The sequence below is a fragment of the Palaemon carinicauda genome, chromosome 8 (genome assembly GCF_036898095.1).
Source record: "Palaemon carinicauda isolate YSFRI2023 chromosome 8, ASM3689809v2, whole genome shotgun sequence".
Lineage (NCBI taxonomy): Eukaryota > Metazoa > Arthropoda > Malacostraca > Decapoda > Palaemonidae > Palaemon > Palaemon carinicauda.
The window spans coordinates 175,143,331-175,152,802 of NC_090732.1; the positions used below are offsets into that span (position 1 = coordinate 175,143,331).

General features: G+C 39.1%; 1 protein-coding gene across 1 annotated transcript in view; it reads right to left on the reverse strand.

Moving 5' to 3' along the window:
- Positions 1 to 3,122: 3,122 nt before the first annotated feature.
- The window catches only part of LOC137645579 (uncharacterized), a 12,455-nt gene continuing 6,105 nt past the window's right edge, over positions 3,123 to 9,472 (reverse strand). Inside the window, exons 2-4 of the mRNA XM_068378380.1 lie at positions 6,733 to 6,862; positions 3,547 to 4,128; positions 3,123 to 3,499 (exon numbers count right to left, since the gene is read on the reverse strand). Of these exons, the coding sequence (XP_068234481.1) occupies positions 3,123 to 3,499; positions 3,547 to 4,128; positions 6,733 to 6,862 (1,089 nt within the window). The remainder of the gene's footprint in view (positions 3,500 to 3,546; positions 4,129 to 6,732; positions 6,863 to 9,472) is intronic.

The window sequence follows — 9,472 nt, forward strand, 5'->3', positions numbered from 1 at the left end:
ATCCGTAAAGGATTAATTGGCTAGATTCATCAAAGGATAGCCAGTTCCTTGTGATGTGCAGTGCCTACCTAAGACAAGTGACCCATCCCGGTCTATACTAATTCTAGTAAGATCAACCGCCAGGCATCAGGAGTAAAAGTCGAAGAGACATCTTCTCTATCGCCTTAAACCAAATTCGTCACCCTACTGTCAGTGACTTCATCGAGATTTAAGGGGGGGCATTTCCTCCACACCAAAAGTTCTCTTTACTCCAAGGTGGATTATTGAATAGTATTGAAATCCCAATATTATCAAATAAGGAATTATCTGAGACATTTATCTCAGAACCTGAAAATAACGTTATTATATCTATTCTATTAAAAACATTGGTTATTGTTTTTATTTATTTCAATAACTTTTGTCAAACTCTTGATACTAATATTTGTCTCAAACTCTCTTCATAATACCAGTTAGTGAAGTCTCTTAGCTGTAAGTCGCCAAATCGAACATTCGCTCTTAATGCATCGCTTTAAATAAACTTCGCTCAATTGGCTTCACTGAAAAATGCATTGCTGAAAGTGACTTCGCTCGAAAGACTAACAACGGAAAATAAAATAATGCTCAAAAAATATTTTGAGCCTCAAAACAGACTAAGATTCAAAACCGACCTGCGGGCCTGGAAAGAGACTCAAAATATATCATGAGGCTAAGACTCGAAAATAACTTGCATTAAAATTCTATAAAGTTCGAATTAATCTGATGAGGAACTATCAATTAGAGAATTCTGACGTAGCAAGATACTCGGAGAAGAGTCTCCAAATGATCATAAAAATAATGCATACTTTACTTTAAATGAGATTGAATAATTAGATGAAAATATTGGAATTTTCTCCAGTTATTTATTTACGAATTCTAAAGGTGTTTGACTCATACTTAAATTACCTAGTATTACTTTAAAGCAGTAACATGTAAATTGGACATGAAAGAGTATACGAGATTTGCATCAGTGATACAGTAAGAAGAAGAACAAGGACAGAGAGAGAGAGAGAGAGAGAGAGAGAGAGAGAGAGAGAGAGAGAGAGAGAGAGAGAGAGAGAGAGAGAGAGAGAGATCCTGGGGTCCGAAGGTATTACATTGGATTATTGAGGCAAAATTTATGCGCATCTTCTGTCACAACCGAATTCTCAGAAGAAATTTAGGACACCATCTAAGCTACAATATGATCATGCGTGCGTTATGTCCTGCAACATATTCCTATATGTTTTGGCATCAGCTGGGTATACGAAGGAATACTGAAGGTGTTTATGTATTTTCCGAGTGGAGGTAATGTAAGTTTACTATTAGTTTTAATCAATATTTTCCCCAAATAACCAGCACCTTATATTAAAACTAATGTATATACACTAGTGAATCGGAGACGACAAACAGGACATCTAAATATTTAGATGAATATGCACACACACAGATTCAAGCATTCAAGCCTTCTCATCCACTCCCGCTAGTTAGACTTTTTTTGAGAAAGTGTGGTTTCCTAGTATACTTCTTGGGGTATCCCCTTCATCAGAGTATGACTACTATCTTCACCCTCAGCGTGACAGGAAAGTGTTCTTGTTATAATCAGTTGGTTTAAAAGTGTTAACACATTAACTTTTGGAATTAGTTAAACACATTAAAATTTAATTGAAATTAGTTGAATGCATTAAAGTTTAATTGAAATTAAAGACATTAAATTCTATTTGAAATTAGTTAAAAGAGCAAATATTTAAATTTGCCTATTTAAAAAAGTTCTCCACAAAAACATAAATATAATTTCTTAAAGAAAGTTTAGGTGTTTGCTATGAACGTATATGAAAAACATACCCAAATGTAACCCCTAAGACACTAGCCCCCCCCCCCACCCCCCCAAAAAAAAGCCCCTGAAAGACTTGAAAGTTAGATGAAATAGGAACAGGAAGAGTTCCGTATTGTTTAACAAATATTTTTATCCCGAGTTTCAGATATAGCGCATTTCTAAAGTTTTTCTCTTTCACGGATCATTCATTTCAAAGTTTCCATGCAATATGATCTGTAACTCTGCTTTCGGGTAAAAGAATCATTACAAACAACAAATATCTATTAAATAAAAACCATTACTAAACTCCCTTCAATAATATTCAGAGTCAAATCATGAATTGTAAATTCAAAATGGGTGAAAGGAGTATTACAAAATTAGATATTTATGGAATAGAAAAAATTACGAGATTCACTTGAATAATTTTCAGCCCAAAATCATGAATTTGGAATTTAAAATCTAATTCGTATTTGTGTCAGAGCCCAATTTTAAGACATCTTTCTTCTTCTTCTTCTTCTTCTTCTTCTTCTTCTTCTTCTTCTTCTTCTTCATCATCATCCTTTTATTCTTCTTCTTTTAATTTGGAATCTTACAATTTTCAGCTGAAAATCATGAAGTTGAAATGCAGAATCAAATTTATATTTGTGCCAGAGCCCAAGTGTAAGACCTTCTTCTTTGTCTTCGTTTTCATCGACGTTGTCTTCGCCGTCGCTGTCGCCGCGACCCCCATCTGCACCGTCGTCGCCGTCGCTGCTGTCTTCGCTGTCGTCACCATCTTCGCCGTCATCGATGTCTTCACCATCTTCGCCGTCGCCGTTGCTTTTTCAGACGTCTTCTCCGTCGCTGTTCTCACCGTCACCAATTTCGCCATCGCCGTCGCGAAGTCCCCATTTCACCGTCGCTGTCGCCGTCACAGTCCCTGTTTTCCCAGTCGCAGTCGTTGTCTTCGCCATCGCTACCGTCGCCTTCTTCACCATTGCCATTGCCATCTTCACCTTCACCGTCTTCGCCGTCTTTGCCGTAGCCGCCATTGCCGTCTTTGCCATCGCCGTCTTTGCTGTCGCCATCTTCCCCATCGTCGTTTTCGCCATCCCCGTATTCGCCATTTCTGTCACCATCTTTCCCGTCCCCATCTTCGCCATCACTGTCTTAACCGTTGTCGTCTTTGCCGTCACCATCTCTGCCAGCAACGTTGTTTTCGCTGTCGCCATCTTTACCATCGCCACTATCCCAGTCGCCATCTTCGCCGTCGCCGTCTCTGCCAGCGACGCCGTTTTCGCCGTAACCGTCTTCGTCGTTGGCATCGCCATCTTCAATGCTGCGTTGTCAATTTCAATGCTGCGTCGCCAACTTCGATGTCGCCATCACCAACTTCGATGTCGCCATCGCCAACTTCGATGTCGCCGTCGCCAACTTCGATGTCGCTGTCGCCGTCTTCGCCATAGCCAACGTCCCCGTCACCACCATCACAGTCGCCATCTTCGCTGTCGCCGTCTTCGCCATCACCGTGTTTGTCGTCACAGTGTTCGCCATTGCCATCTTCGCCGCCTTCACTGTCTTCGATACCTTCACCGTCTTCGCCGTCACTGTCTTCGCCGTCGCTCTCTCTGCCGTCTCCATCTTTGCTGTCTTCACCATCACTGATTTTGTCGCCGCCGTTTTCGCTGTCGCTGTCTTTGCCGTCGCCATCTTCGCAGTCACCGTGACCGCGAAGATGGCGCTTTCGCTAACTTCACCATCACTGTCTTTGCCGTAGCTGTCTTTCCAGTCGCGGTTTTCGCCGTCGCAGTCCTCACCGTCATCGTCGCCGTTGCCATTTTCGCCATCCCAGTCGCCGTTTTTGCCATCTACGTCGCCATTTTCGCCATCTCCGTCGCCGTCTTCGCCATCCCCGTCGCCATCTTCGGTGTCACTGTCTTCATTGTTGCTGTCTTCACCGTCCCTGTAACCCTCTTTGCTGTCGCCATCACTGTCTTCGGCGTCGCCGTCTTCACCATCGCTGTCTTTTCCATCGCCGTCTCTGCCGTCTTCGCCTTCTCTGTCGCTGTATTCACAATCGCCATTGCTGTCTTCGCCACCGTCATCCCCGTCTTTGCTGACGCCGTCTTCGCCATCTTCGTCGTTGCCATATTCGCCGTCCGTGTCTCCATCTTTGCTGTTGCCGTTGCCGTCTTCACCGTTGTCGCCTTCGATGTCACAGCCTTTGCTGTCACCGTCTTCGACGTCGCCACCTTTGCCGTCTTTGCTGTCTCCGTTGCTGTATTCAACATCGCCACCTTTGCCGCCGACGCCGTCACCGCCGTTGCCGTCGCCTTCACCTTAGTCTTTGTCGCCGTCGTCGTCGTCTTCTTCTTCTTCTTCTTTTTCTTCTTCTTCTTCTTCTTTTTCTTCTTCTTCTTATTCTTCTTCTTCTTCTTCTTCTTTATTTGCAATCTTATAATTACCAGATTAAAATCATGAATTTAAAATCTAAAATCCAATTCCTATCTTTGTCAGAGCCCAGGTGTAAGATATCCTTCTCTTTCTTCTTCTACAACTCCTTCTTCTTTTAATTTGAAATCTTATAAAAATTCCTTGTCCTCTTTTTGTGGAGGACAACAGCGTTCGTCCAACCAGCATTTTTACCAACAAAATTAGCAGCTTCTTTCCCAACAAGTCTTCAAAGGCATGCTTCTTTTCACCCTGATGTCGGGGCTGTGTTTTCTTGTCAACATTTTTTATTTCGCTCTTTTCTTTCGGGGAAAAGAATCTCATTCATTCTGTTTTTTTACCAGAAATGTCGCAACATTTTCCAAATTGGTTCGAACAAGCATCCTAGTTTGTTATTAAGTTACTGACCTTTATATTATATTTATATTATACTAGTGTACGCGAGCCGGCAAAAACGACGTATAAATATTTAGATTATTGTACACACAATGATTCAATCATTCCCACTCCCTCCCCCTTTCCTAACTACCACACGGCAGTTTGGGGAATTTGTGGTAGGACAAAGGCCTCAAGCATGTCTTGGACATGTATGGGGTTTGCCCATTTTCATCACTAAGCTGGCCACTGCGGATTGGTGATGGAGGGAGACTTTGGGGTGGTCTCTCACACCAAACCAACTCTATGGCTTTCCTATTTTCGTGTAAGTTCGCTCTAAAACGAACGAACGAAACAAACCAACCTAGTATGGGTGGCCCTGGCAACTACAGATTTGTAAGGTTAATTTGAAAATTGTGGTTCTATATGATAACAATATCTACCTATGAACCGCCTGGCTGATTGAAACTCCTCTTGTTTATTCTTTCTTGGTAATTCAACGAATGTTGTGAAAGTCATTACACATAACACAATCACGATATGAAATTTTTATTTTCATAGTGAGAAATAAGCAAAATATATCTTCTTAAAGTTTTCATAGTTTATATAGGAAATATCTATTTTAACGTTGTTACTGTTCTTAAAATATTTTATTTTTCCTTGCTTCCTTTCCTCATTAGACTATTTTCCCTGTTGGGGCCCCTGGGCTTATAACATCTTGCTTTTCCATCTAGGATTGTAGCTTAGCAAGTAGTAATAATAATAATATGATAAAGTCATAAATACAAAAATAACTATTCAAACCATAAGGAATCTTTTTATCGCCCTTTAATTATCTAATTTACATTTCTCCCCTTGAATATAATTAACCCATCAATCTAAAATAATGATTATTACTTTGATAATAATCCCGATGATACCTTTATGATTAATGATTGGGAGCTCTGCGGACGTAGCTTCACCTCATTGACAAAGCAACGAACTAATTATAAAGCCATTATTGACTGCAGATATTTATGCATATATTAATGACCATTGATGAATGGCAAATTGCGTGGCACATGGAGCAAGATTATTATCATTTTCAGATACCGATATTTCATAGAGTCTTTAGGAATTGGACGTCGGGAACTGAACGGGATATCTTCGGAGAGCAATTGATAACTTGAACCATTTCTTTAAATAATTCTCTCTTGAATTTCCGTTAGAGAAATTACTTGTTGTGGAAATTGGTATTGTTTCCTGGTGATCACCAGACTGGAGTTTGAGTCTCGTTCAAACTAGTTAGTTCCTTTAGCTTCTGTAACCTTACCATCTTTATGAGCTAAGGATGTGGGGTTTGGGGGAGCCTATAGGTCTACCTGTTGAGTCATCAGCAGCCATTGCCTGGCCCTCATGATCCTGACTTGGGTGGAGAGGGGGCTTGGGCGATGATCATATGATATAGTGTCTCTAGGGCATTGTCCTGCTTGCTACGGCAATGTCAATGTCCCTTGCCTATGCCATACATAGCGGAGAAGAAGTTATCCAAACAGTTTCAAGGTGTTAAATGGCTAAAGTTGAGAAAAATGGCTTGATTGGCATGCATCAAAATAAAAAAAAATGGGTTTCTAGGTAAACTGTTCTACTCTTCATTATGGATCACAGTAAAATTTACACAATAGCACCATAATAGTGTACAGTACTATAGCTGTGAACAGCTAAAAAAATGTAAAAAACCTGGCCCTTTTTTAAAATTGAGAAACCTACTCTATTATATCTTCTATAATTTAAAAAAACGGGGTTGTACTTATATTATAAATCAAACTAAATGTTACATAATAGAATAACAATGGATTTTTAATGCAGAAAACAGCTAAAAACTTTTTTCAAAAAACCCGGCCCGGTGGGCAAGCGGGTAGGGGTACCCGGTATCTACCGAAGCTACAGACAGATAAATATCCTTCAATCGATAACACCTCGATAAAAGTTTCTAATTTCCGTATTAAAAGCTTCGCTGTTCTCGTTCCCTTAAAGTTGAAGTTGCGGGTTTTAGGTCTCCACTCAGACGATCAACATCATTCTGCTCGGGCGACCATAAGCCAGCAGGGACTATCACTAGCCCCCCTCTAACCTACCCCCCCCCCCAAGGCGCCACCCTGGGGAGTAACCCCCCGTGTAGAAGGTCTCACGATATCCACGTCCTGGCGGAGGACGCGAACTCGGGACCTCTGAAACAGAAGCCCACGACGCTACCAACCTAGCTATCTGGAATGTATAAGACGATGATTTGTATCTGTGCAGGAACAAAGCCACCTTAGGAATTGATGAGACTTTGCTTAGTTGAAAACTAAGCCCAAACAGAGGCAAGGTTGGTGATGTTAAGGGGACACCCCCATGTTCCACTGCTGGAGAGGTAATTCACCTACTCAAGGTATGATGGGTTTGGCAGATGTAGAAACGAAGTATTTAAGGAAAAAATAAGAGAGTTCGATTTACCACCGGAGAATCTAAACTCGAATAAAACAATTAGTTCACAATGCGCTTAGAGAGAGAGTAAACCAAAGAAAAAAGCTCTGTCCTCTTTATCATTAAAACAAAAAATCTACTGGAAGAAATGCAACTGTTTCTAGTCCACTGCAGGACAAAGGCCTCAAACATGTCAATTCATATTTGGGGTTTGGCCAGTTTTCATCACCACGTGGCCAATGGGTTTTGTGATGGTGGGAGATTTATGTCTGATCGCTCATTGCAAAGCAACCTAGTATAAGTGGCCCTGTCTATTACAGCTTTGCTGATTATGGCGATGCACAAACCATTTCACCACTTTAAGGTATCCCCATTCAGAAATGGATTAAAGAATTTAGTTACCAATGAATGACCTTTTCACCCATTAGGTTTCGGTGCCTTAAATTTATTTATTTATTTTTTATTTATTTTTTTTTAATATTGCCATATTCAACACATCGCCAAAGTTTTCTTGTTAAACTAGTATTACACCTTCTATTAACATTCAACCATTAATCAAGCAGTGGCATCTTTTCAATTGTCAAAAAAATTAATATTGCAACTTATGTATTCAAACAGTTTTTTTCCCTTTTTCACAAACTGCTAAAATAAAACCGTAATTTTAATCGGAAATTCTCCATAAAAATAGTATTTTCATCTGTATTTCAGTAAAATACAGGCGACCGTAATTTTACCCTACTTTGTTATTACCTTTTACGGCTTGGTGACCGTAATATCAACCCCTTTCTGGAATAAATGTTGTTAGGCATTTACCGTTTTTATAGCAAATTTCTAACGGTGCAATTTATATTGTAAATGATAATAATGGCAATTTTAATGTTATAAAAATTCATAGAAAATAAAATAAAGGAAAAAATGGTTTTAAAGTATAACCATAAGAAAGAGAGAGAGAGAGAGAGAGAGAGAGAGAGAGAGAGAAGAGAGATGAGAGAGAGAGAGAGAGAGACATGGTTTTATGAGCCAGTAACAAACTAAGGAGTTATATTCGTACAATACCAATTCAATTTCGATTACAATAGGTTTATAAAATTGCAGGGGCACATAAAAGGAAAGATTCATGGTATTACATGCATGGTAACTCGTGTTAACTACGATTTTATTACTCTCTCTCTCTCTCTCTCTCTCTCTCTCTCTCTCTCTCTCTCTCTCTGAAGCTTAGCACAAATCAGTCCAGAGGTAACGGATACAAACTGCAATTGAAAAGATACAACACCACTCAATGTGGCAATTTCTGTACATACAAAATAGCAAATACTTGAAATAGACTTCTAGCACCTGTACTTTCCCTCTTGTTTTTATAGTGTATATAGGAAATATTAATTTTTATGTTGTTACTGTTCTCAAAATATTCTATTTTTCTTTGTTTCCTTTCCTCACTGGAGTATTTTCCCTGTTGGGGCCCTTGGGATTATAGCATCCTGCTTTTCCTATTAGGGTAGTAGCTCAGCAAGTAATAATAATAATAATAATAATAATAATAATAATAATAATAATAATAATAATAATAATAATAATAATTTTACAGCACCAAAGAGGATATACATTTAAAAATAAACTTTTTGATTTCCGTTTTTGCAACGGATGTCATTCTATATATTTTCATAATCTTAACCATATCGTTTATATTTCATGATTAACATCACCAATTATTATTATTATTATTATTATTATTATTATTATTATTATTATTATTATTATTATTATTATTATCATAACAAGCTAAGCTATAACCCTAGTTGGAAAAGCAAGATGCTATAAGCCCAAGGGTTCCAACAGGCAAAATAGACTAGTGGGGAAAATAAATAAAGGAAGAAACAAAATAAATTATTTCAAGAACAGTAACAACATTAAATTGGATCTTTCATAGATAAACTATAAAAATTTCAAAAGAAAAAAGAACAAGACAAATAGATATAAGATAGAACAGGGTGCCCGAGTGTACCCTAAAGCAAGAGAACTCTAATCCAAGACAGTGGAAGACCATGGTACAGAGGCTTTGGCACTACCCAAAACTAGAGAACAATGGTTTGATTTTGACTGATCATGATTCATAGAACTCTGTAAGACCAAAACTCTCTCTTGAAATCTGTTTCTCGGCCAGCCCGAGTGTACTCTCAAGCAAGAGAACTCTAATCCAAGACAGTGGAAGACCGTAGAACAGAGGCTATGGCACTACCCAAAACTAGAGAACAATGGCTTGATTTTGACTGATCATGATTTACAGAACTATGTGTGAGACAAAAACTCGCTTCTGAAATCTGTTTCTAGCCCAGGTACACTCTGCCTTCGCTTAGAAAAACAACGTGAATAATTCTATTGTTTTTTTTTCTTTTTTCAAATCGGATTACA